The 27,547-nt window shown below is 42.9% G+C and overlaps 2 protein-coding genes across 6 annotated transcripts in view; one reads left to right on the forward strand and one right to left on the reverse strand.

The window, feature by feature from the left end:
- Window positions 1-1,963: 1,963 nt before the first annotated feature.
- On the reverse strand, window positions 1,964-9,961 carry PRDX1 (peroxiredoxin 1). 2 transcript variants are annotated; one of them, XM_045026955.1, is made up of 6 exons: window positions 9,825-9,961; window positions 6,917-7,033; window positions 5,915-6,068; window positions 5,433-5,555; window positions 4,210-4,340; window positions 1,964-2,382 (listed from the first exon to the last, which is right to left on the reverse strand). In XM_045026955.1, the coding sequence occupies exons 2-6, from the start codon at window positions 7,020-7,022 to the stop codon at window positions 2,297-2,299; spliced, it is 600 nt and encodes a 199-aa protein (XP_044882890.1). In that variant the 5' UTR covers window positions 7,023-7,033; window positions 9,825-9,961; the 3' UTR covers window positions 1,964-2,296. The 2 variants fall into 2 exon arrangements, with proteins under 2 accessions (XP_044882890.1, XP_044882891.1); XM_045026956.1 differs by having other exon boundaries at window positions 9,722-9,835.
- A 56-nt stretch (window positions 9,962-10,017) lies between these two features.
- Window positions 10,018-27,547, forward strand: part of AKR1A1 (aldo-keto reductase family 1 member A1) — a 39,111-nt gene continuing 21,581 nt past the window's right edge. The window contains exons 1-4 of one of the 4 annotated variants that reach the window (XM_045026954.1): window positions 10,032-10,166; window positions 19,674-19,918; window positions 23,991-24,105; window positions 25,796-25,891. In XM_045026954.1, the coding sequence (XP_044882889.1) occupies window positions 25,802-25,891 (90 nt within the window). In that variant the 5' untranslated portion in view covers window positions 10,032-10,166; window positions 19,674-19,918; window positions 23,991-24,105; window positions 25,796-25,801. Of the gene's footprint in view, window positions 10,167-19,673; window positions 19,919-20,185; window positions 20,314-23,990; window positions 24,106-25,795; window positions 25,892-27,547 lie in introns of those variants that run through there. The other 3 variants (XM_045026953.1, XM_045026949.1, XM_045026952.1) reach the window with 3 other exon arrangements.

Raw genomic sequence — 27,547 nt, forward strand, 5'->3', positions numbered from 1 at the left:
GTGAGCAAACTACAGCCCGTGGGCCACATCTGGCCCACAGGATCCTCCTCCCTGACCCCTGAGCTCCTGGCCTGGGAGACTAGCCTCCTGTTCCCCCTCCCCTGCAGCCTCAGCTCACTCTGCTACTGGTGCAATGCTCTGGGTGGTGGGGCTGCGAGCTTCTGGCGCAATGCAGCCGCAGAGCCCAGCCTGAACCAGTGTGCTGGCAATGGTGTGGCTGGCTCCAGCTGGGTGGCATGGATGCAAGCGCCGCCAGCCACTGGTGTGCCAGGCAGCACAGTAAGGGGGCAGGAGGGGTTGGCTAGAGGGCAGGGGAGTTTGGGGTGGTGGTCAGGGTGTGGATAGGGGTTGGGGCGGTCAGAGGGTGGGGAATGGGTTAAATGGGGACAGAGGTCCCTGTGGGACAGTCAGGAAGGGGGGGTTGGGATGGGGCAGAGATCTCAGGGGGGCATCAGGGATCGGGGAAGGGTGTTGGATGGTGCGAGTCCCAGGGCAGGGCCTGGGCCACAACCCTCTCCCCTAACTGGCCCTCCATACAATTTCCAAAACCTGATGCAGCCCTTGGGCCAAAAAGTTTGCCTGCCCCTGCTTTAAGTAGTTAAAAGATGTCATCTTATCTGGAGCCATTATTGTGTTTTCCTGAAAGCCAGTTGATTTAACACAGTATCAATACTGTATACATCATATACACCTCTACCCCAACATAACATGAATATGATATAATTGGTAGCCTTCTCAGTTCAAAGATAGGGGAGATTCAGGCCTTCATGCCAGGTGCCCCTTATACAGAATTTCTTATGAACTCATTTCAAGTTCCTGCCCACAAGACTTTCAGAATTCCACATGAACCTCCTAACTTTCTTCCAAGCCTAATTTCACACACACATCTCTTAAACAGAACAAAGCAATTTAGAAACACCTGGATTGTAGCCTTGAGGTTAAACGTCAGTGATATTTACACATGTGAATTAGCCAGATCAGATACTAGTGGAATGAGCTCTAATGCTTAAGTGTATTCAGGGACATTTGTCAAACAGCAGCTGAGGCTGCATATTTCTAAAGTTTGTAAGGCAGCTATGTGAAGCTCAGTCCACTTTTACTAGACACTATTCTTTAGTGGAAGCTTCCAGATCAGATGTCTTCTTTAGAAAGAATCTTACTACCCACCTCCAAACAAGGAGTGGTCTGTGAGAGAGGGATCCATGAGGACACATGTGGATTGTTACATGACCAGCAGACACTAGTTCTTGGAGATTTGTCTATATGGATCCCACAACCTCCCCTGTGCATTTCCTGCTCAGAGTCCTATAACATTGGGATAATACTGTATTGGCAAATAAATAATTGGTATTGCTCTTTTTTTTTTCTTTTTAATACTCAGGTGATGAACACAAGGACATCTAGGATGTAGGCCCCAACAGACACTGCTGTCCAAAAAGGATCTCTTCTCATGTGCACCAGATGTGCTATGTGTGGACAACACATTTTGAAGCATCAGTTACTGTAAGATAAATTAACTGTTCTTTCCACTCCTGGCTCTGGAGGGGAAGTGTGCTTAATGGACAGAGACTTGGCTGGGTAAGGGGACTGAAATGAAACCTAGAGAGGGGACTGGCTAGGTGCAGAGACTGGGATGAGGAGCCAGGAATGGGGAACAGATAGGATTGGGATAGAGACAGGGATGATGTCCCTAGCCTGTTTACCAGAAGCTGGGAATGGTCGACAGGGGATGGATCACTTGATTCCCTTATCTGTTCCATTCCCTCTGGGGCATCGGCCGCTATTGGAAGACAGGATACTGGGCTAGATGGACCTTTGGTCTGACCCAGTAGGGCCATTCTTATGAGACAATTTAAAGAACCTGAATGTTCATTTGCACAATGGACCAAAGGAAAGGTGTTATTTTCAGAGTTGCTTCACATCCCTAAGTCACTGCTGGAATTCTTAGAGAAACAATAGACTGTTCCAGTTTCTATGAGTTTAATAGTTACAAAATGTCAGATACATCTGGTCTACATGCAACACTGACCCAACCACTTACACTGCATTGGTCATTGAAGTCAACAGGGCATGATACACAAGTATTGATCATTAGGATTCTATATCAAGGTATTGTCAGTAAGACTAGTAAAAAGGATAGTTGACTCCTACAGACAAGACTTCTCTTGACTCACAGTATACAATCTTTAAATAGTCAGAAAACTAAAAAAAAAAAAAAAATACTTGATGCTCTTGTTCTTTTCCAGAAGGCAGTCTGAGGATACTAGTCTAACACAGTTGAGCACAGACAGCAAGTTTACTTCTGCTTGGAGAAGAATTCTTTGCTTTTCTGAACATCAGGTTTGATTGTTTCACTCCCAGGTTTCCAACCAGCTGGGCAAACTGAAAGAGAAGAAGTTTTATTAACGGCTTGTAAAAAACCATGTCTTACAGGAACTTCTACAAGAGATCAGAGCATGCCAGCAATTCAAAGAGATGACTGCAAATACACAATATGATTGCAGCAATAAGTAATTGTTACTGCCATTCACCTTTGACACTTCATCCTGTTTTAATTTTATTTTGTGCTTCAGTTATCAGTGACCAAGGAAGTGAGAGAGAACTTTAATTCTGGCATTTCCCAACTTTTAAATGCTTTTACAGCTATTTGCTGACTGAGGAATCCTAGAGGGGAAACGTACTCTAGTGGTTTAAAGCCTTCTGCCCCAGTTTGTCCCTGTCCTTCCCCACCTCCAAAACTCCAGCCAGGCTGCTTCTCACTTCACTGCCTGGGCACCACCAGGTGACAACCGAGTACACAAGACAGTCTCCCTGCTCAGTTCTTGTGTCTAGCACCAGTGGCTGGCAGCAGCTAAAAGGAGCAAGTGTAGGGAAAGTATTACTCAGTCTCTAGAGATGGCATACACCCAGCCTGGTCAGCACATAAAAACTGTGCTGCAATGGCACATGCCTAGTACAGGCATAATGTTCGGAGACTTCAACAATAAGCTTGGAGCATGTGCCAACTCATTTTTCAGAGGCTTCTAACTTGGACAGCAATCCACTCAAATTTGACCTAGTGGAAAGACAAGCACATGCTTTAATCCAGGGCAGAAACACCAGCAAATTGAGTCTGCCCTAAAGCATGGAGGGACTAGTGCTTAACAAAATGGTTGGAAGAATTTACTGTGGGCAACAACAGTATTTTGCCCTAGTTTTGTTCTGACCCATTTAGGAGACTTTAAGATAGAAAGATTCAGCCTGAGGGAGACACCTGGAATGAAAATAAAAATCGCTCAATGGGTAGTTGAAGTTCAGCAATTACAGTCTTTAAGCAGTGAGCAATCGTTTGGTTAGAAATAATTGCACTGATTCATCTGCTTTTAATTATGGACATAATTAACAGTGTTAGCTACCAGAATGGCAAGTTCTCATTAGAGGTTCTTTAATGGGTTTGTTTCAACACAGATTCCAACCTCCAGCACCACAGAATATACAGACGGAATGCAAGAGGGAGGCTTGAGCCACTGGCCAGTTGCTCTTCTGCCCTTCCTAATTTGATTTGCCCCATGACTACAGGGAGCGGTGAGAAGCAGACATGGACAGCTGCCATGCCCATCTGCCCAAGCCTTCCCATAGGGTGCTTTATCAAGCCTGGGGAGAGATGCAGCCTGCCCAGGAATTTACTAGGGAGCCACTGTAATATTACCCAAGTCTTGCATAGTGCTTTTCATCCATAGATCTTTTCAGTTGCATCTAGTCCATCCCTGGAGGGCACAAGTGAGTACAGCCACTGGTTAAGAGTACATTTGTTCTTCAAAATGTTGGAGGGTATAAGCCACTGAACTAGATCAAGCAACTGCTACCTGCTTACATTGCTTGATGTTACTGAATAAGTGCCCAATACCAGAATCGGTCATATTTCTAAGTGATGTTTGTACATTAGATGAAGCAATGCTGATAGATGAACTAAAATAGAGGTAAAACAGGATTGTGTTGCATTTTTACAGATAAGAAAAATTTATATAAGACAAGTTTGCTCTTTGTTTTTTGGGTGCATTTTGAAGTTACTTCCAACTAAGTAAGTTTTTGCAAAAACATGCAAGTGCCTTGAGTTTACCAAGGCCCTGGCTATGTGGCATAATCTTACCAACTGGAAAAGCAATTTCCCTTTACAAGAGGAAAAGGGGTACTTTTAAATACTTCAAGCAAACTAATGCAAGAGCTTACCTTCTCCATGTTTATCTGTGAACTGGAAAGCCTGGACTAATCTGAGAGTTTCATCAACTGAGCGGCCAACAGGGAGATCATTGATGGTGATTTGACGCAAGATTCCCTTATCATCAATAATGAACAGGCCTCTGCAGAAAAGCACAAGTAGTTTTGGACACAAGTAAAACAAAGAACAGACTTTGAAAAAGAAGAGTTGTTTTTTTTATTAAGTGTGATACTAAGTTACTGAACTTTTCAAAAAAGTCAGGCTGCACAACAATACTATCTCTTTATGTAAAACACTGAAACAAGTGTTTGTCCCACACTACTACATTGCATGCTTATCCTCAACACAAGCTAGAGGTGCCAGGAGAACAAATTCTCATCTGGAGACCATTTATAACTCCCGTTGCAATAGGAAACATACCCAGGAGGAGAGCCTTCCATGCATATGAATCAATGTGGAAAAACACAGAACAGAGGAGGAAGGTAGCAAGGGCAAGGACAGGGAAGCTCCTTTCACATGGATGAATGGAACTCATGTCAGAGACCAAATGAAGCCTCCTTTCAAAAGCAATATTGAAAGTTAGCAGGTATTTGGTTGCAGTAGGTTACTTCAGTGGCCTCACCTCAAGATTAGAGTTTAAGCTCTGAATGGCAGGCCACAAAAGATTTGGTGGTCTTCCAGACCTACCATATAATCTGAACTCAATATTCAAAGAGGTGTTATGAGATGTTCAGTTCCTTAGACTAAAATAGCAGTCATTAGGCAGGAATATACAGGAAGCTCACACACCCAGCTTGATATTTCTTTAATTAGGCTAGCATTTAAATTTCTATAGTTCACTGCAAATCTTGTGTGCTTTGCAGACTACACAGTGCATCACTATGGAAACAGTGATTTGAGTGAAGAGCGGCAACTAGCTAGTATGCTGTCCAATAGTGACATGGGTTAGGAAAAGGAAAGCAACTTTCAGCTAAAGAAACCAAGGTGTGAGCAAGTGCCTTTGGCATCCAAGCTCACCAGGCATATTTGAGAAAGCTTAGAGAATTTTAATTTGAGCAGGGAAGCAAGCAAGCTAAAGATGAACAACTTTAGCTTGCAAGATCTCCCAAGTACCTGCAAGTTTTAGGGTTTATTTTGGTAAAGACACTCCAGAAGTTCCCCCTCTACACACACTTCTATTTGACGTGATCTGTCGATCACAACAGTTATGAGGATACCCTGCCAGCAGCCTTACCTGTATGCAATACCTTCATCGTCTTTTAATACTCCGTAATCTTTAGCAATTATGCGTTTTGTATCTGAAACCAGTGGAATGTTCATGTTACCCAATCCACCCTGCTTCTTAGGAGTATTGACCCTGAAGAGGAAGATGAGAATGTTAGGAAGGAGAGGACATAGCAGTTCAGGAAACTACAGGAGTACAGTGTACCTGTGCTGGAATACCTATACTTTTTGCAGAATTAATATTGCAATTAACTGCATAGTTAATGTCTTGGGGAAAGGTGGTAACTGCAGTAGTTAAGCAATATTCTTAGGTCAGAAGCCAATTCTATTAATTGGTATTGATCTCAACAAGACACTATTATACAATTGCTGCTTGCTAGCTTCGCTGTAGATTTGAGTACAGCAGAGAAATTAAGATAGATCATTTCTTTTTTAGTATACTCTGTAGAGGAAAACTAGTATAAGTCACAAGCATTAAAGATGGATGCTTACCAGGCAAGGTGACAGAAGTGAGAGTCAACAGAAGCTCCAATTACTTGACAGTTAAGTTTCTTAAATTCATCAGCCCTGTCACTGAATGCAATAATCTCAGTTGGACAAACAAAGGTGAAGTCAAGGGGATAGAAGAAGAACACAATGTATTTTCCTAGGGGAAAAAAATAATCACAAAATTGGTCCTTTGGGTAAGTTACACTTCCTTAGACAGTTACAGTAGTCTCAAAAGCACAAGCATACAAAGACAGATCATGTGTATTCCAATTAACAATTCGGTCAGGACTGTTTCTGCTTTAGGATACCTAAAGCAGAGGACCTCCTGTTCTACTAGCTTCCATACAGAAGCTGCATATTTGGCTACAAAATGTTCAATTCCACTGTAGTACATACTATAACAATACACCAAGAGACCAAGGACTGAAGTGTTTCATGATTGTGTGTATGTGTTTAAACAAAAAAACCACACAAGTCTTGCTCTATTTCCCCCGCCCCCAAGGCAGCCAGTTTTCTAGTGCTATAGAAGAATACTGCTTCCAGCTAGCTAATGAAGATGGGAAAGCACTACAATAGTTCCATTTTAAAAACTATTGTTTTGACTGTTCCAAATATTTGAGATATTGGATCAGCTCTTTTTCTGGAGTGATAAGCAAGCCAAACAGGTCTGATCCAATACATTTTAGTGTAAATTAAGCTCTCATTAAAGTTTAGGATTCACATTTGCTACCACCAAGCATAACATGGGCAAATATTGCCAGATTCCTCACACAGTTTTGCAAGTGAAGACTGATGTATACTTGTAATAACCCTACCATGCTAGCTCTGGCCTTCTCAGATCAAATCACTGCACAAGTTACATTCCAAAGGGGTAATTTAAAGGATTACTGCTAACCCTGACTTTTGAATCAATCCAAGTCACCAGAACTGAAATGCAGTACACATGTAGCCTTGTGGAAGAGGGAAGTAAGGAATCTACAAGTGCAACTGTATACTGTTACTTACCTTTATAGTCAGAGAGGGTGATGTCTTTGAACTGCCCATCTGGCATCACAGCTGTGGCTTTGAAGTCAGGGGCTGGTTTCCCAATAAATGCATTTCCTGCAGACATCTTGATATGGGCTAGAATATTAGAAACATGTTAGACAATGTAGCTTTCTAGGCACTGTCAACCCAAGGAGCAACATGCAGTTCTGTCATAATAATCCAGTGGGTTTTTTTAAAGATTGGAAACTTCTGTCATTTATATTGACCATGAGTTCAGTGAGTAAATGTAGTTTGCCAAAGCCTCTGGTGCCTAGGTATCATGTAGCTATACTAAGTAGGATTTTTTATTTATTTATTTTTTTAAAGAAACCTCTGTATTGACTGACATGACAGGTAGTGGCTATTGCCATCAATTTTACACACACTATGTCTGTTTAGGAAGAGGAAACAAATCCAATCCAGGTATCAAGACCAAACCACGAGACACTACCAAACTGAGTTCATACAACCTTAATAAGATTCCATGGACTAGAGTTGTTCCTCTTCTGCCCTCTGCCACGTGTAATTTAAAATGCATCATGCACACAGTTAACATATGAACTTTGAGTTCACCTAGAGTCCCACTACAAAATTCAAGATCTGAAAAGAAAGAAGCTGGCCTGCCATTATACTAGTACTGTATGCAGCATGACTCAGAGACAGAGTTAACAGATCCAACCCACACAAGGAAGCTTGTCTGTTCCATGTTCAGAATAGATACATGCAGTACAAGACCTTGACCATTCCACCACGCTATTGGTTTGATAACCATCTTCCTAGGCATACTGTACTGGCAAAGCTTATGTCCTTCCTCCAGTTAGAGTACACCAAAGATTGTTATAGCATAAGGTTAAAAGCTTCCATTTTATTTGTTAGTGAAAAGGGAGCTGTGTGTGCATGTAAAAAAGCCACACAAACTGGAAAAATTTAGGAATGCAAGCATTTTACAACACGATGGATCACTGTGTACTACGATTGTTTATTAATTCAGACTTAAGCTGTTTGTACTTGTTCTACCAAGTTAATTATTTTATTGTAGTGCTGAATTAGCAAGTTTGTGATTACAAGTGCTTTCTCAACACTACAGAGCATTTACTTCTTAGAGGTTATTTAAGATTGTGCAAGGGCAACAATGTCTCTTTTGTTCAGTCTAAGGAAGGTGGATGTGTTTCAGGATTGTCAGACTCCACTTTAGTTATTTCAGAAGTTAACAAAATGCTTCTGGTGTCTTTTCTGCTTTTAAGAGCTTCATGCCTGTCTAAGGGTAAACATATTTAAAGCCCTATGCACAGTATCAAGCTGCTTTAGTTTCAGTAAAGTTATGTTAGAATACATCTTTAAGAAAATGACAAGTTTTGTATGAAATTTGTTAAGCAACATTGTTAAGAATTAACACTCAAGTGAGAAGATTGCATTATGATTCCCCACAGCATAATTTCTACTTTGTTTGGAGTCTCTGCCATGGTATGGTACTATCACAGCACATGGCAACTAACCACAGAAAACTATCTGCCATACTCTATGTTCAGGAAATGCTGTTAAAATTTAGCTAGTGTGGTGAAGACACCCAATGCTCAATATTATGTTATTTCCTTTCAATTTATACACCATTAAAAGCAGCTGAGCTTTGCTCCAAGCACTGTTAGTGATTTAAAATGACATCAAATATAGTTTTTAAAATCAGCTCATCCTAAATCTTCAGCATCCCTACAGCATCAAAGGCCAGCTGAAACAATTAAGTCCTGCAGCATCCTCTAAAGACAAGTTCAGGTTATGTGAACCAGGGGCGGGAGGGGATTCCAGAAGACACCCTGCCAGCAGCCCCCTTAATGGAAGTAGAGATGCTGATACCAGTCACAATTGTGGTACTAAGAACAGGAGTACTTGTGGCACCTTAAAGACTAACAAATTTATTTTAGCATGAGCTCACAAAAGCTCATGCTAAAATAAATTTGTTAGTCTTTAAGGTGCCACAAGTACTCCTGTTCTTTTTGCGGATACAGACTAACACGGCTGCTACTCTGAAACCTGTAATTGTGGTACTATCCCTTTTACCATTTACATAGATAAAACGTCTGTTCTACCATGGCTAGAACGAGGACACAGTTGTGCAGTTCTGAGACCATTGAACTAGCTTCGCTAAACATGGCTGGCTGAACCTTGCTCCGGAGCCAGCTCACCCGCGCCGAGGGACTCCGGCCACAGAAACCAAGCCGGGCATTAGCCCTAGCGCTAGTTCTCTCCACGCTCCCCAACTTCGAGAGAGCCTCCATCCAAACCAGATTTCCCGGAAGCTGGAACCCAAAGGGGCCAAACCAGATCTATTCGCTAAACTTCTGCCATTCGAGGATTAAATAGCCTGCTAGGCCAGTGGTGTATCCAGCCAAGAGAAATCGCTTCGTTTCGGGATTCTAACATGCCATTTCAGGGCCACTTGAAGAGCATTTGTTTCCCCTACTCCCCCTGTCGGGGAGAAGCTACCCTAGAGCCAGTATCACAACCCTCTGATGGCGATTGGGAGAGCGCTCCCGAAGTTGGGTCCCCTAACACTCCTGCGCTTTGCTCCTAGAAAGGAAAGCGCCGCATGAGGAGCGCCATTCGTTTCAAGGAGCCAGATTCGTTACGAAGGCGATGGAGAGTTATTCAGATTCACCCCCGCAGGCTACGCTAACAACAGCTTTTCAGATTGTTCTAGCTCGAGTCTCTTCCCCCCTCCCCCTTAAAGGGGAAAGGGAGCTTGTAGGCTCAATAGGTTCGGTGTTCCTGGCAGAAAAAATAGCTCACCACGCGCTGCTCTTCAGCTCCCCCAGGTGCGGCACAGAGCAGACAAAACCTGTTACACCAGAATTTAAATGTTGCTCCAGGCAGATAACTGAAGAACACTTACATCAAGGAAAGGCGGGCTCCTTACACGCGCTGAAACCGGCTCCACGGGCTAACTACACTGCCTAAGCGCTGTACCTGTGGCTTTATAGCCTCCCGGATCTCGCGAGGAAACAGGGCAGGGTGGCGAGGGGGAAAGGATAAAGGAAACTCGCCCAGCCCCTCCTCTGTCCCTTCTCCAGACGCTATGGCTGCAGCGCCAGCATGACTTTGCAGATTTACACAGCTTCCCTGCGTGTTCCGTTAAGGGAGGACGTGCATGAGGTTATGTAGAGACGGAAGCAGCCTTAGTATCCCTGGTGTTGCAAACTGAATGAGTGGAGATTTCAGTCTAGATACTACAGTGGTATGTGCTTTAGAAATGTACAGTAGAACAGTAATAAATGTTGGATCAATTTATGGGAAGGTGGTTTCAAATGGCTCTTAGAAATCCGTTGTGAGCTTCCATTGCAAGAGGAGGAGATCATTAAAAACTGTTTAAATTTAATTTATAGTCTAGTTAGCTAGCAGCGCTTTACCACTTGTGACAGGAAATATTTTAGACTTTGGGGGAAAGTAAGGGTGATGGGGTTTAACCTGTACCAGTGAGGTCAGTGGAAATTTTGCAATTGACTTATTTAAAAAATAGAATTGGGCCTATATTGGCATTTATAGTATATAAAATAATTTTATATATATAGGACTAAATAAATCATCCTCACTATATTATTGCAAGCAGTCCCACTAGCTGTATCTGTGCTAGCCTTTTGCTCCTAATATTTCTTGCCTGTGTTCTCACTGGTACAGTTCCATCAGTGGAAGCATTTGGGGTAGGGGTAAAACTGAAAACAAAATTAAAGGTGATCTCAGAGCTCTGACCGGGACACAGAGCAGCCCAGAAAAAGCTGGAATCCCCCCTTGGATGGGGTTTGATCCTAAGTTAATTGAAATCAGTTGAAAGAGTGTCACAGAGTTCAATGGACTTTGCATCAGGCCTGTGGAGCAGCTATTCTGAAGGACAGGCAGAGGAATTTCCAGGACTAAATGGCCTGTGTGAATGTCTACAAGTGTTGTAAAAAGAACAGGCGTACTTGTGGCACCTTAAAGACTAACAAATTTATTTTAGCATGAGCTTTCGTGAGCTACAGCTCACTTCTTCGGATGCATAGAATGGAACACACAGACAGGAGTGTGAAACTTTGGATCCAAGAATATATCAAACCGACCTTCTGTTTGGTTTAGGCACACAATGTTAAAATTAGGGCTGTCAAGCGATTAAAAAATGAATTGTGATTGATTGTGTGATTTAAAAAAAAGTGTGATTAATCATGCTGTTAAACAACAATAGAATACCATTTATTTGGATGTTTACTACATTTTAAAATATATTAATTTTAATTACAACACAGAATACAAGGTGTACAGTGCTCACTTTATATTTTTATTACAAATATTTGCACTGTCAAAACAAATTTTATTTTTCAATTCACCTCATACAAGTACTATAGTGCAATCATGAAAGTTGAACTTACAAATGTAGAATTATGTACAAAAATAACTGCATTAAAAATAATTTAAAATTTTAGAGCCTACAAGTTCACTCAGTCTACTTGGCCAGCCAATCACTCAGGCAAACAAGGTTGGTTACAATTTGCAAGAGAGAATCCTGCCTGCTTCTTGTTTACAATGTCACCTGAAAGTGAGACCAGATGTTCACATGGCACTGTTGTAGTTGGTGTTGCAAGATATTTACATGCCAGATGCACTAAAGATTCATATGTCCCTTCATGCTTCAACCACCATTCCAGAAGATATGCTGATGATGGGTTCTGCTTAACGATCCAAAGCAGTGTGGACAGATGCATGTTCATTTTCATCATCTGAGTCAGATGCCACTAGCAGAAGGTTCATTTTCTTTTTTGGTGGTTTGGGTTCTGTAGTTTCCGCATCGTAGTGTTGCTCTTTTAAGAATTCTAAAAGCATGCTCCACACCTTGTCCCCCTCAGATTTTGGAGGGCACTTCAGATTCTTAAACATTGGGTTGAGTGTTGTAGCTATTTTTAGAAATCTCACATCCGTTCCTTGTTTGTGTTTTGTCACATCTGCTGTGAAAGTGTTCTGAAAACGAACATGTGCTGGGTCATCATCCGAGACCGCTATAACATGAAATATGTGCAGAATGTCGGTAAAACAGGAGAGGAGACATACAATTCTCCCTCCTAGGAGAACAGTCACTAATTGAATTGACACATTTATTTTTTTAATGAGCATCATCAGGATGGAAGCATGTCCTTTGGAATGGTGGCCGAAGCATGGAAGGGGCATATGAATTTTTAGCATATCTGGCATGTAAATACCTTGCAATGCCGGCTACAAAAGTGCCATGCAAATGCCTGTTCTCACTTTCAGGTGACGTAAATAATAACCAGGTAGCAGTATCTCCCATCAGTGTAAACAAACATGTTTGTCTTAGCAATTGGCAGAATAAGATGTGGGACTGAGTGGACTTGTAGGCTCTAAAGTTTTACACTGTTTTGTTTTTGAGTGCAGTTATGTAACCAAAAAAAAAAAAATCTGCATTTGTAAGCTACACTTTCTCGATAAAGAGATGGCACTTCAGTACTTGTATGAGGTGAATTGAAAAATACTATTTCTTTTGTTTATCATTTTTACAGGGCATATATTTGTAATCAAAATTAATAATAATATAAAGTGAGCACTGTGCACTTCTTATTCTGTGTTGTAATTGAAATCACTATTGAAAATGTAGAAAAACATCCAAAAATATTTAATAAATTTCCATTGGTATTCTATTGTTATAAGTACGATTAATCGTGATTAATTTTTTTAATGGCAATTAATATTTTTTAGTGAACTCCGTGAGTTAACTGCGATTGACATGTCACAGAAAACCTCAGCAATTACAGTGCTCACTTTAATTATAGTGCTAAATCCAGCTAGCAGAAATGTTTGTTCCTTGTCTGCACTACAATTTACAATCATATTAGCTAGCTCCTTAAAACAGAAATTCCCACCTAGAGTAACCCAAAGAGGTTAACAGCAGCGCTGCCTGCCAGAGCAGCCTGGAGCGTTGCTCCAGAGAAATCCAGGACCCAGTGAAGCTTTGGCACTGCAGATATAATGTCACTGGTTCAGCCAGCCTCCTCCCCCTGAAAGAGGAGCCAGGAGAGACTGGTTCCTCTCTGGTACCACCGCTGGAGCAGCCCAAACACTAGGGGCTGTGTCTGCACTACATAGTTTTGGTGATGCAAGGTACATCGGCATACAGCCACCGCAGTTAGTATATTGCTTGTGTGCATGCAGACTTCGCTCTTTGCATCACTGCTGTGTGCTCTCACCAGGAGTGCTTGGATTGATGCACAGTGGAGTCTACCATGGGCAGGTATCTCAGTGAGCAACTTGCCACTGTTCAGCACGCTGTCTTTTGGGTAGTTTTGGCAAAGCATGGTGGGGGCATAAATGTTCAACTTCCCATAATTCAATGTTCTCCATCCCATAATATCATTTCTATCCCATAGTTTTCACATCTATTTTCAATTTCCCACATACCCGCACTGGACTTATTTCTGTCTGCCATCTCTTACAGAAACATAGAGCCTCTGCAGCTTTGTACCATTGCAATGAGCATAGCAAGCACAGGATGTATTTGCAGAGAACATGATGATTTCTTTGAGGACAGACTACTGTGTGACACAGTGCAAACCAATTCAGGGTTGTTGGCATTCACAGAGCAGCTACAGATGGTGGAACACCATTTCTGGGCCCGAGAAGCAAGCACTGACTGGTGGGATAGCATCGTAATGCAGGTTTGGGGTGATGCGCAGTTGCTCCAGAACTTTCAGATGCGCAAGGCCACATTCTTGGATCTGTGTGCTGAGCTCGCCTCAGCCATCCAATGCAAGGACAACAAACTGAGAGCTGCATTGACAGTGCAGAAGTGAGTGGCAACCATAGGCGCCGACTCTGTGGGTGCTCCGTGGCTGGAGCACCCATGGGGGAAAAAATGGTACGTGCTGAGCACCCACTGGCAGCCCCCCTATCAGCAACCCCCCAATCTCCTAGTATTTGCTGCCTGCTGGCAGGTCCCACTAATCAGCACCTCCTCTTCCTTCCCCACACCTCTCTATTGTAATCAGCTGTTTTGTGCAGGAGGCTTTGGGAGTGAGGGGGAGGAGCGAGGGCATGGCACACTGGGAGGAAGGGGCAGGGCCTTGGAGGAAGGGGTGAAGTGGGGGCGGGGTGTGGGGCAGAGCTGGGGGTTGAGCATCCCCCGTCACATTAGAAAATCAGCACCTGTGGTAGCAACCACACTGTGGAAACTTGCAATGCCATATTGCTACCAGTCAATAGGAAGTAATTTTGGAGCTGGAAATTCACTGTTGGTGCTGTAGTCATGCAAGTGTGCTGGGACATTAGTTGTCTCTTGCAGTGCAGGACTCTGACTCTTAGCAATGTGCAGGACTTAGTGGATGGCTTTACAGTTATGGGGTTCCCAAACTGCAATGGAGAAATAGATGGCACGCACATCCCTATTGTGGCACCAGAGCACCTTGCCACAGAGTACATCAACAGAACGGGCTACTTTTCCATGGTTATGCAAGCACTTGAGGATCACCAGCAGTGCTTCATTGACATGAGTATTGGCTGGTCAAGGAAGGTGCATGATGCTCACATCTTTAAGAACACAAGACTGTTCAGAAAGCTAAAAGCAGGGACCTTCTTTTCTGACCAACAGATTACCTTTGGAAATGTTGAAATGCTTGGGGGATCCTGCCCATACACCGGGCACCTTGACAGAACCAAGGAGAGATTCAGTTACAGTTTTGGCAGATGCAGAATGCCCGTTGAATGTGCTTTTGGCAAATTGAAAGGGTGCCGGCATTGTTTACTTGCCAGATTGGATCTCAGTGCAAAAAATATTCCAGTGGTTATAGCTACCTGTTATGTCCTGCATAATATTTATGAAGCAAAGGCTGAGAAGTTGCCTCAGGAGTAAAGGTAGAGTGACTGTCTGCTGAATTTGAACAGCTGGACACAAGGACTATCGGACGAGCTCAATGCAGAGCTCTATGGCTTAGGGAGGCTTTGAAAGAGCACGTTAACAGTGAGCCACAGTCATGTGCTGTGGTGTACTGTGCTCATCCTGGCACTACAGTTTGGGGGCCTGTTTGGTGCTTGCTGCACATCTGTGCGTATGTGCAGCTAAGAAAATGTTGAGTTGCTTGGGGTACATGTATGACTACACTGTTTGCCACTGATCCTCTGGGTAGTGAGCATACAAGCCCATTATTTTCTCTGCCAGCAGGCATTATGCACCATGTGTTGTAAACTAATAAAGATGAATCACTTTCAAAATAAGAACTTTGTTAGGGTGCTATTTTCATAGCTGAATAAACAATCTGAAGGACATAATAGTAAATAGATTAACTTAAAATTCAGAACCTTAATAAACAAACAAGGGACAGGAATAGGATGACCGGATAGCAAGTGTGAAAAATCGGGACGGGGGTGGGGGATAATAGGAGCCCATATAAAAGCCCCAAATATCTGGACTGTCCCTATAAAATCAGGACATCTGGTCACCCTAGACAGGAACATTGATGTCCATTGTAGCTACACATACATCAGCTGTGGCTCTTGCGGGTCAGTGCATGTGAAGCTGTGGTTATCCATGCTTTCCCCCAGTGTGGAGTGGTAGGGGTAAGCGTGCTGGCTCTGAGGCCACATTGAATGGTGAGGCGGGTGTAGGGAGGCATTATGCTGCAGCACTCCACCAACTGCAATGGCAGTCAAGCCTGGGATTGTTGAACCTAGAGGTCCACAAGAGTCTGCAGATCTGTGTGTAATAATGGAGAAGCTCCATTATGTCCTGGTGCGGCTCCCTCTCCTGTTCCTGCTGGGACTCCTGGGCATTTCTCCTGTCCACTCTTTTCTTCTCCATACAGTCTGCGATATTCATCTCTAGTCCCTCTGTTCAAGGTCTGACGCAGCACCATCTTGCAGGATCTCACAGAACATGTGTTCCTGTGTCCTCTTTTTTTCTCCTCTTTATCTGGGTCAGTCCTTTGACTGGTGTGGAGGGGAAACACCTTAAGGCCTCAATGGAGGCAGCTACAGATAAGACATGCAAAGATACCATTGTCAGTATAGTATGTACAAAAAGCAAAACTGAAGATTTAGAAATCCCCCCTTCCCTTGCTCACCTAACATGTTAAACAAGACATGCTTCTGAGTGCTTGTTCACAGCACTACTAACAGTTCCAGCCATGGTGAGTATGACCTGCCCGGGGTGAGGGAAACAAGGAGGGAACTGCTTGGTAGCATGCAACTATGAGTATAGGGCACTGGCAGTGAATACTGGCAACATTTTACACAGGTGGTGGTTTTAGCTGATATCTCACTCCTGAGGGTAACAAAGACAGAGAAAGCACAGCTGAAGTTGCCTGTATGCTGCTAACCTGCCAAAATTATTGCCCAATAGTGTGGGAAAGTGTCCTACCAAGAAGGAAGAAATAAGGTTGACATCCCTAGAAACCTTTAGAAGCAGATTGCGGTGTACCTCCATGAAAGTTTCATTGAGATATGTGAGGAGGATTCAATGGACATCCCGATGTACATAAACAAACTGCTCCCCACAGCTCTCCCTGACTAACTGTACAGGGGAATGAAAAGCAGGTAACAACTCTGCCTCTCCTTGTTTCTTTACCTCTTTTAGTATGAGTAAATTAATTAAAATCAACAGTTATGTCCTGATAAGTTGGGGGAGTCATACTGTAATGGAAAATTTATTTACACACTTACCTGAGGTTCCTTCCCTGTTTCAGGCTTACCTGTGCTCAACTGTAGATGCTGGCTGGACTCAAAAACAGGTCCAGGTTCCCTGCATAGCTGGATCCCCCTGGTTGCCTGCCCCATCCTCCTCCTTTTCCTCACTGTTCATGGCAAGGGCCTGTGACTCAGGCTCCTTGGAAGTATCCATAGTAGTGTACTGGGTCATGGTAGAGTCTCTGCCAAGTATGACATGCAGTTCTTTGTAAGACCAACAGGTCTGCAGCTCTGCACCCAATTGATTGTTGGCCTCCCTGGCATACCAGAATGCATACTGTTCCTCGGCTTTCACATTGCGCTGCTGCTGGCCACTGTCATGCCCTTTCTCCTGTATCCCCCTGCCTCAGCAATCTACTTCTAGATGGCAACATTTTTGTGGCTGGCTCAGAGCTGTGCCTGTACATCCTCTTCTCCCTACAAGTCTCAGAAGGTCATAGAATATCAGGGGTTGGAAGGGACCTCAGGAGGTCATCTAGTCCAACCCCCTGCTCAAAGCAGAACCAGTCCCCAACTCAATCACCAAATCCCTAAATGGCCCTCAAGTTTTAAACTCACAACCCTGGGTTTAGCAGGCCAATGCTCAAACCACTGAGCTATCCCTGCCCCCAGCCCAAGGCCAATATTTCCTTTCTACTGCAAGCAGGAGCATGTCTGGAATATATAGCTGGTATGGTCAGCAGCACAGTTGCACACAACAATGTACCATTACTGGATTAATAAGAGAAAACTCCCAGCCTACCTGTAGAGATGTTAAGGTAACAAAGGTGAAAAAAAATCATCATATGTTGTCATAGTCTCAATCTAATAGGCATTTAGCTACCATTGATGGGCTTCAGAATCAGTTAGGTCTAGTAATATTACCTTTTTAAGCTTTTTGAGAAACTGAGCTCTGAAATTCAGTCTGGGCAATCACATAATATACGCTTATTTGTACTTTTTTCTGCTTTAGCTCAAAATGATAGATGTTTGATTTTTAAGTTAGATCAGAATGTCTAGTGCCCCTTTTCCTGTTTTGCAACTGGCAAATGTTATGTCTGTCTGAATGGATCATTACCTCCCTTTTTTTTACACAAATTTTAATATATTTTCTTCCATTCTCTTGTCTACTCCCTATTTAGTTACTGGGCATTTACTTCAGTGGACTAGGCCTCAGGAGACCTGGGTTCTAGTCCCAACTCAGCCACTGGCTTGCTGGATAACCTTGGGCAAATCACTTCACCTCCCTGTGCCTGAGTCCCCTATCTTTAAAATGGGGATAATGATGCTCACCTCCTTTGTCAAGTGCTTTGAAATCTTCTGATGGAAAGTGCTATATAAGAGCTAGCTGGTATTATATATTTGTTGCAGTTTTCATACTTAAGGCCACATTATTTAAGCAGCCTCTGCCCCCTTAACTTTGTCATGTTCTTGGCAGTGACTATTAATAGACAGTTTCTAGAAGGACAGGAACTTTCATTACCTTCTCTTCTTGCACTTTACTCTTTCCTTTTTTTGCTCCTTTATTCTGTTTGGTAGTGACAGGATGCACCATGGAGAAGTGTGATTGTGTGAGTGGCCAAAGGTGATTTTCCTATATCCCTGATCCTTCCGGGTTTGAACCAACTGAGTACAGCAAAGATGAAAGAGACTGTAGCAGAATGGCATTTTGGTAGACAATAACACCTACACCAAAGTCCATGTTGCAGCTATCACTCTGTATTTCCATTCTAACTCTACCTTACTTCCTCAAGCTTTCCAAGGTGGTTGTAAAAATGGAAACCTGGAGTACAAAGTCACAGCTGAATGTGATTTTCCTCAGTCATGGCCATTTTTAGTTAGACAAGTACAACAAACATAGGAATATTCCACACTCACAGGGACAGATCCTGCTCCCACTGCAATCAATTAAAGTTTTGCCATTGACTGGAGTGAGAGCAGGATCATATCTACTCAGTATTAATCTATATATTCGTACCCAGGTTAACCTTGATTTAAACCTACTTGCTTAAATAAGGAAACACATATTTGAGGATGAGTGTGTTTGAATAAAAGCTGTCTGTTGTCCCAGTACACGTCCTCCTCTTGTTGCACCTTCTAATGCAAACATTAGAGCAGGAAAAGGGGTGAAAAAACCTGACATTGGATTTTCTGTGGAATGGTAATATTCAAAACTATGGATTTAAATAGTGTCAGAGACTTTTTGGGGGGGAGGGGAAATATCTCCCAAAAGAGAAGGACAAGATGTTGAGGGAAAAAACAAAGACTTTTCTGGAAAATACATGCTTGAACAATGTTTCCCCTTAGAGAAATCTATGGTTCATCTTCATTAAAAAAAAACAACCCTCCTTTTAAATAGATTGGAGCAGTTTGTTATCCTGTTAAGATCATTTTAAACTTTTTCTATGAATTTGAAAATCCAAGCTGTTGAAATGTACCACTATGAAGTGTAAGGCAGAGACAAAGAAACAGCAAAAGACAAGAGGCTCTCTGTATAAATTATTAACAAACAGCATAATTAAATTAACTAAGACTAAATGATCCAAAGGCCATCCAGGAGGCCAGTCCACTATACCATTTCTCCATGGATGTGTGTGTATTCTCTTTTTAACCCTACTGTGATCAAATAGTGATTTCCCTGGTTGTTTGTCATAGGGGAGCAGATCCTACCAACCTTTACTCAGGTTTGTAACTCCACTTACTCCAATGAACTACTTAGCTGGGAAAGAGTTTGGAGGATGGGACCAAAAGCTGTGTCTCAAACTGTGACAGTTTGAGTGAGGGACATTTCAAACAGTGAGGAGGAGGAAACACTGACAATTTTTCCATTCGCAGAGGAAGAAATTTAAAAAACCAAACTCCTCCTTTACAAGAGAGAATAGCTTTAAATGCAAAATCCTCCCTCACAAAATTCTACATGCAAAACCCGCGGTGGCAAGAGAAAAGCTACTTTAATTTTAACTCCAGAATAATGGGAATCTTCCTTTCAAAAGAGAATAAATCCTGGCAGGATATTGCCACTTAGAGGCTCTTCCTTTGTCAATTTCAGTGCCACCTTCTCCATACAACACCCTCAGCAAGCTTGCAAAGGCTGCCGTGGAAGTTGTGCTGCACTAAGGACTTTGCAAAGCAGAGGAAATACGATAGCACATCTGCATTCTTCAGCCCCACGTGGAAGGGGAAATCTGCTGGCTCTGACTGTGGGGTTAAAGATCAAACCCGGAAACGGAAGTGTAGAGTTTTTGTATTTTGAACTCTCGTTAGGAATAGCGAAGGGAGAGTAACGGGTGTACGGTGAGTTTCCCGATGTGATTTCCTAAAGCTGTTTTAATTCCCGTTTCTATTTAACCCGATTTGCATCAGACTGGTCTGTGTATTCCCCCGGGGAGGGGGGCGATTTGCAAAAGCGGTGGCTGTCTTGGACTAAAATGTCCCATTTCCATTAGCTTTTGTCGCTGAAGTTGGTGGGATGAGCGCTTCACTGAGCCTATAAAAGGAAGGGGAGAGGGATGCATTTGTGCTGCCTGGTTTGTGCATGTGGGTACCTGAGGTTAAACTTGGTTCAGAGAGATTATTGTAGAGTTTAAACGAGAGTAATGGAAAAACTGGAGCGCTAACCTCTGAGCTGTGGAGCAAGAGTGACCGAGTGCTACAAAACGATGGCACCTTTGATTGGTGTTTGTAATCAGGTTAGTGCACTTCCCGCCGGCCCCAAGAAGGAGTGAGATTTAAAGGGAGGGCTGATAAATTCGTGTAATTGACATCTCTCGCTATTAGTCATTATAGACCCCCCCCCACCCAAAGCTATTCATGTTACTTTCACATCATCTTTGACTCTCACACCATTGAGTTCAGGTTTTCTTCCCCCCGGCCCCACACACATGCACAGAGAAATGAACCGTGGTTTTCATACCCAGGTTTAACCGTGATTGCTTAATTATATATTAACTTATTGACAGACTCTGTCTCTTTCATTTTTGGCTTCACTGCTACAAAAACGGGCCCACGTTTTTATTGCAAAAATAACTGCAGGCTGCTGAACCTCTTTATGCGTTTCTTTACAAATGATCCTGACTTCAAAGCAAATAATGTGAAGGGAGACATCGGGACAGAAAAATATTAGACTTTAGCTTATGCCTTTCCCCCACTTCCAGACTTTCTAGTTCTGCCACCTCTGCACCATGCAGTGTTAATATAAAACTGTATTTATGTGGAGTAGGATAATTTTGTACTTGTGTGCTATCAACAGTTACTGATTAGGTATGCATACCTTGCCCTCTGGGTTAAAGTTCTGAGTTCAGGGTGAATGTGAATTGTATTTATTAAAATACAGCTCAACTAGCATGTTACTTATGCTGCCTGCCAACACTGTTAAAATTACACACAACTGTAATTATACTTGGGTGTAAATAGACCTGTCTTTTTTTTTATGTATTTAGGTGATTAAAACCAAGTTCTGCCATTCAGTTCCCATTTACTCTGAGCTGTAGAGAAATAAAGACAAAGTCCAAGGAGCAGGACCTAGCAAAACATACGTTCCTTCATCAGTGCCCCTGTCCCAACACGAAGGGTTCTACGTAGGGAAACTAACTGGAACAGCTATTGCAGAATAGCCACAGTTGAATTTCCCCATGTAGATGAGTCTTGAGCTGATACAACTTTTAGATAATGTTTTTACCTCTTAGCTCACTGTTCATGGATCTTTACAAGTAGATTATCAAGTGTGGGTATAATGCAGTATTGTTGAAGCTGTGTCAGTCCCGGGATATTAGAGAGACAAGGTGGGTGAGGTAATATCTTTTATTGGACCAACCTCTTTTGGTGACTGAGCTTGTCTCTCTAGTGTGGGTAGAACTTAATTCAGGAAGCAGCACTGTGAAACCAAGCTAAATAGCTGATCCCAACAAAAGTTGAGGAAGTTAGCAGGCTTTGGAATGCATCCTGAAACATGATTTCCTTTAACTGTTCAACCATAAGAACAACCATTAGGACATGTTCCAAGACCTTCCTCTTTGATACAAAATTTCCACCATCAGCAACATGCTATTTATGTGCCTCCTTTCCCTGCCCCAAAATCAAAGTTTCCTATAACCAGAAATTGTAGAAGAGCAGAAAGACTCCACAAAGTCCACTAGGAATTTTGCTATGCCAAACGTATACCCTCAGAAGTGCTTGGATGCTATAGTGTACAGCATGAAAGATAATCCTAAAATCTCTGTCTCTCCTAAATCAAAAACACATCTTGCACAATTGTTCCTCTTTCTCCAGCAACAGAAGACTACTACTTCTATATGAAGCTGTGCTAAATTGGGCCTCTGGCCCTGTCTACACTGACACTAATAGGTCGTGCATGTAAAGTACAGATGCACGGTGTTGTATCTAATCACCAAACTTTTATTTCCAATAGAGCATGTTACAATTCAGCTTTTGGTGGGGTGGGCCACTCTTTCTTGAATTTTAAGGAACTGTGTCCTTTTCATTGGTCACTACAAAAATTGTATAGAAAGAACAGGTGAAAGAAAAATATATTTGTAATAATAAAATAACAGAAGTGTGTTAAGGAACTGCTGGGTTTTAACTCCAGTTTACGTATTGTTTTACATTGTCCTATGTTGCATAGTTATTAAAAATTCATAGCTCTGCCTGCCTAACTTGTAAAACTCCTCATTGTCTTGCTCTGTCCATTGAGATGAGTTTTTCTAGATTCCATATTTCTGAAGAGTCTCCTCCCTGTCGCCCGTCTCCGCAGCAAAGGAGGTGTAAAACACTACCAGTCTGATGTGGTAGAATTTTATGCTTGCTCTGCATGGGTGCAAATAGCAACAGCTGGTACAAGTTGCAGGGCAATGGTAAATTGGAACCTAAAAGTTTCAGCACTGGGTCTGTGGGACACCTTACTGAATAAGTTTGGATAACAAGATATGGTTCTGCTGTCATGCTGGTGAAAATTGGGAATACCTCCATTGAACTCAGTTTGGTTATCAATATTGTATGTGCCTTCAAAATTGTACTCTCTGCTTTGGATAGAATGATGGGATTAATTATGCATCTAACTGGGTTTGCACAGTCTGCATCCTGCCCAGATTTCTTCATCTCTCTCTCTCCTGCACACACTTACTCTTAACACCCTATGACCCCAAAGTTTTCCTCCCAAGGTGCACAAAGGGGAGAAGGGAAGGCATGATGTGGGTGGGCCTCCTTGTGTCTGTTCTGGTCCCCAAACCACAGCCTGGAGTAGGTAATTTGGACAAGATAATTACCCCTCCCCAAATGCAGCAGGTATGCACCTGGACCAGTTGGTGGCAAGCTGTTAAAGCAGTAGAACTACAAGCTCCTTGGGTGCATAACTTCATCTTCTGAATAGGTGAAACGCCATATTTTTTGCTGCTGTAGGATTTGGCATAAACCCTGCGGAAGCACTCTGTATTTAAGCTTGAAAAATGATTCTCTAGTTTCCTTCTACCCTTACTATTCTTACTACTAATTTCTGGGATGTTATGGAATCTCTCGTCACCTGAGCTTGTACTTGGTATAGGTGGCTCCAGGTTGCTGCATTGTGTACTCCGACACCCTAGGAAATCTGAAACATGATGTGCTGGAGCTTAAAGATGTGCATTCAGTTTTTTCTTTTTAATGCATGAAAGTGGCAAATACAATATATTTTTCCATTTGAGGGCTTCTGTTTAAAAATACACCATGAGCAAATGTATGGCCAAAACTGTACACTGCTATAAACACTGATGTAATAAGAAAAGTCCTCCCGTGGGGAGAGGGGGATAAATCTTTTCCAGTAAAATCCTCCTTTATAGGACAGTAAATCCCTTCTTGCCTGTGTAGTGGTAGTGCATTTTTCTGTCTGTATCAACATACAGCACAATACACATTGTTTCCTTGCTGTCCTTTACTTCCCTGACATGGGAGTTAAGTACTTTTAGCAACTTGCAGGATTGGGCCTTTCATCATTTAGGAGGTCATAGAAAACATCCCCCAGTTAGTCTGCATGCAATGTTGTTAGGCCTCTGCTTGTCTGGAGTGTGAGAGACAGGAACCATTTGTTGGATGGGCTGAATTCATGTTTTTTAAAGCAGTATATTAGCTTTATAAATTATGGACCCAGTCCTGTAAGCCTTTACTCATGTGAGTAGTCCCACTGAGTTCCTTGGGATTATTTGTGTGAGAAAGGGTTTTCAGGATGAGACCTGTAATGTACATTTACATCCAGATATATAATAGCCAGGAGATTAATCTTATGTGTGCTGAGATATTCATTGCCAAAGGTGGTGGTCTCCCTGAAGAATATAGTGCAATAGAGAATAAATCTTTTGACTTAGACCACTATAGTTCTTAAGTTATATAATTTTTGCAGCTCTACAGCTGCCCAACAGATGTAAATCACATCGAGGAGAGAGGACAACAACAGGGAAAGGATAATACTTTATTTTCCCTAGACCCTTTGGGAAAGATTTTTTGATCTGCTTTATGTGAGTATACCTACACTGGACTCATTGGTGTTATTCATGATTTACACTGTTATAAGCATAGAGTTTAAGGCCAGAAGGGACCACTAGATCATCTAGTCTGACCTCCTGTAGATCGCAGGCCACCACCACTACCAGCACCCATGCATTAAATCCAGCAACCAAAAAGTAGAACTAAGAATTACAGTTTACAGGAGACTCAGCTATTATAAGAACAGCCATACTGGGTCAGACCAAGGGTCCATCTAGCTCAGTATCCTGTCTTCCAACAGTGGCCAGTGCCAAGGTGCTTCAGAGGGAATGAACAGAACAGGTAGTCAGCGGGTGATCCATCCCCTGTTGTCCACTCCCAGCTTCTGGCAGTCAGAGACAAGGGAAACCCAGAGTGTGGGGTTGCATCCCTCACCATCTTGGCTAATAGCCATTGATTAACAGTTTTGGCCTTCACAACTTTCTGTGGCAATGAGTTCCACAGGTTGACTGTGCATTGTGTGAAGAAGTACTTCCTTTTCTTTGTTTTAAACTTGCAACCTATTAGTTTCATTGGGTGACCCCTGATTCTTGTGTTAAGTGAAGGAGTTAATAACACTTCCCTATTCACTTTCTCTGCACCAGTCATGATTTTATAGACCTCTACCATATCCCCCCTTGGTCGTCTCTTTTCCAAGCTGAAAAGTCCCCGTCTTTTAAATATCTCCTCGTATGGAAGCTGTTCCATACCCCTGATAATTTTTGTGGCCCTTCTCTGTACTTTTTTTCAATGCTAATATATCCCTGTGAGATCCCTGTGTAACTCTTTGTAGTCTGCTTTGGACTTAACTATCTTGAGTAATTTTGTATCATCTGTAAATTTTGCCACCTCACTTGTTTACCCCTTTTTCCAGATCATTTATGAATGTGTTGAACAACACTGGTCTCAGTACAGACCTTTGGGGAACACCACTATTTATCTCTCTCTGTTCTGAAAACTGATAATTTATTTCTACCCTTTGTTTCCTGTCTTGTAACCAGTTACTGATCCATGAGAGGACCTTCCCTCTTATTCCATGACTGCTTACTTTGCTTAAGAGTCTTTGGTGAGGGAGCTTGTCAAAGATTTTCTGAAAGTCCAAATACACTATATCCAATGGATCACCTTTGTCCACATGTTTGACCCCCCCCGCCCCCCCCCCGCAAAGAATTCTAATAGATTGGGGAGGTAAGATTTCCCTTTACAAAAGCCATGTTGACTCTTCCCCTCCAACAAATCATGTTAATCTATGTGTCTGATAATTCTGTTCTTCACTATAGTTTCAGCCAATTTGGCTGGTGGTACTGATGTTAGGCTAACTGGCCTATAATTGCCAGGATCACCTTTGGAGCCTTTTTAAAATTGGTGTCACATTAGCTATCCTCCAGTCATCTGGTACAGAAGCTGATTTAAATGGTAGGTTACATACCATAGTCAGTAATTCTGCAATTTTACATTTGAGTTCCTTCAGAACTTTTGGGTAAACGCCATCTGGTCCTGGCGACTTATTACTGTTAAATTAATCAATTTATACATGTGCCATATGTAGAGAATAGGTGGGATGGAGACGTACACTGGTGCAACGTGAGATCAGAATTAGGACTTCTGTGTTTTCTTTTTTGCGTAGAAAACGTAAGTTATTGCAACTTTGTAATTATAATGAAAAAATAACTTTTGCTTTAGGTAAAAATGTCTTCTACGTGTGACTTTGTTGTGCTCCACACTGGGCAGAAGATGCCTCTTATAGGACTAGGCACCTGGAAAAGTGAACCCGGCCAGGTAAGGCTTGCACTTGCTATAAACTAGTGCTATGATTTCAATCTGTATTTGTGCCTTATGCGCACATGAAGCACTTTGATTTGAAGGTCTTTCATGAGTACTTCAGTCACACAATGTATATGTAGATTTTTAGGCCCCAATCTTTGACATATGTATGTGCTTAACTTTATGCAACTGGAACTACTTGCGTGTGTGCGAAGCAGGTATGAACATGGTTGCAGAACTGGGGCATGAGGTCACAATTTGGCACTCCCTCCCGAATTAGATTAATTCACATTGATGTCAATGTACAAAAGTTGTTTGTAATTTCAGTGGAACTTCTGCATGTGCTTTAAGAGTCTGCTGAACTGGGGGTTAGAGAAGAAGGGTGGTTATTGGCTGAGGTACAATACTCAGGAGATCTGGCATCAATTCCATGTACTGCTACAGACTCCCTTTGTGAGTTTAGGCAAACCACTAACTTTCTGCCCTGAGTTCCACACCTGTGAAATGGCTAAAAAGTTTCCAGTGGTGAAAAATCCACAGCCTTTGGCAAGTTGTTCCAATAGTTAATTACCCTCACTGTTCAAAATGTGCCTTATTTCTAGTCTGAATTTGTTTAGCTTCAACTTCCAGCCATTGGATTTTGTCAGACATTTGCCTGCTGAATTGAAGAGCCCTCTGTCAGGTTTCTGTCCCCCCATGCATGTAAGCACTTGTAGACCGGGGTGGTCAAACTGTGGCTCATGAGCCACATGCGGCTCTTTTACAGTTAAAGTGCGGCTCGCAGAGCCCCCCCAGACCCTCCCCATTCTCTGCCTACCAGACTGTGGGGGTGGGGAGCTCAGGGCCTCTGCCCTGCTGTGGGGTGGTGAGGCTAGTGGCTTCTGCCAGAGGCGACTGGTGTCTGCTGAGGGAGGGGGGCACAATGTAAAGGTTCACTCCCCCAACAGCTGGAGTCATGCCCCCCCGGCACACCCCCCCCCCTTGCCCTAGGTAGCCCCTCCCTGCAGCTCCCAGGTGTTAGCTCTTGGTGGAGAGGCAGCAGCAAACAGCTGAGGGCTGCAGGGAGGGGCCGCTGCTTTAGCTCCATGGGGAGAGGCAGCAGCAAAAGCAGTGGCTCTCCCTGCAGCTCCCAGCTGTTTGCCACTGGAGCACCCAGCTTGCAGGCTCCAGCAGTGCAGGGAGAGGACCTGGTGGCACCATGTGACTGAGCAGGGCCAGTAAACCCTGGCAAAAGGACACGCACCATCACATCCCCCCCCGCGTTGCCTCTGGCTTCTGCCCAGTGGGGAGGGCTCTTGGGGCTTCAGCCCCACAGGACATGTCTGCTGCAGCTCAGAGCTTCAGCAGGAATGGGGCTGAAGCCCTGAAACTACCCTCCCCACAGGAATCTTTATATCAATTTCTCCATGTTTTAAAACCTTTTTTGCTTCCTTATCTGCCGTTTCATTGCCAGGCTTCCCACCATTTGTTGGGATCCATGCTAGGGTACATCTAAGCATTCTATTTCTGTTGCCAAAAACAATATTTCCTTTAGAATCGCTCCTGCTTTCTGAGGTGTCCCTTTTAGTTGCCACTGTATCTGATAATGAAGATGAAAAGAATACAGCTGTGGTAGGCCGTACATCCGTTATCCAGTTTAATGCTAACATTTATTCCCATCGGTTCAGCTGT

This window comes from Mauremys mutica, chromosome 8, assembly GCF_020497125.1.
Source record: "Mauremys mutica isolate MM-2020 ecotype Southern chromosome 8, ASM2049712v1, whole genome shotgun sequence".
Classification (NCBI taxonomy): domain Eukaryota; kingdom Metazoa; phylum Chordata; order Testudines; family Geoemydidae; genus Mauremys; species Mauremys mutica.

Excerpts from the sequence above, each read along its gene's own strand:
- PRDX1 (XM_045026955.1), bottom strand. The coding sequence starts at position 7,022 with ATGTCTGCAGGAAATGCATTTATTGGGAAACCAGCCCCTGACTTCAAA. Across the intron at positions 4,341-5,432 it reads GATGAAGGTATTGCATACAG|AGGCCTGTTCATTATTGATG; the intron begins GTAAGGCTGCTG and ends GCTTTTCTGCAG. Across the intron at positions 2,383-4,209 it reads CACAGATAAACATGGAGAAG|TTTGCCCAGCTGGTTGGAAA; the intron begins GTAAGCTCTTGC and ends CTTCTCTTTCAG.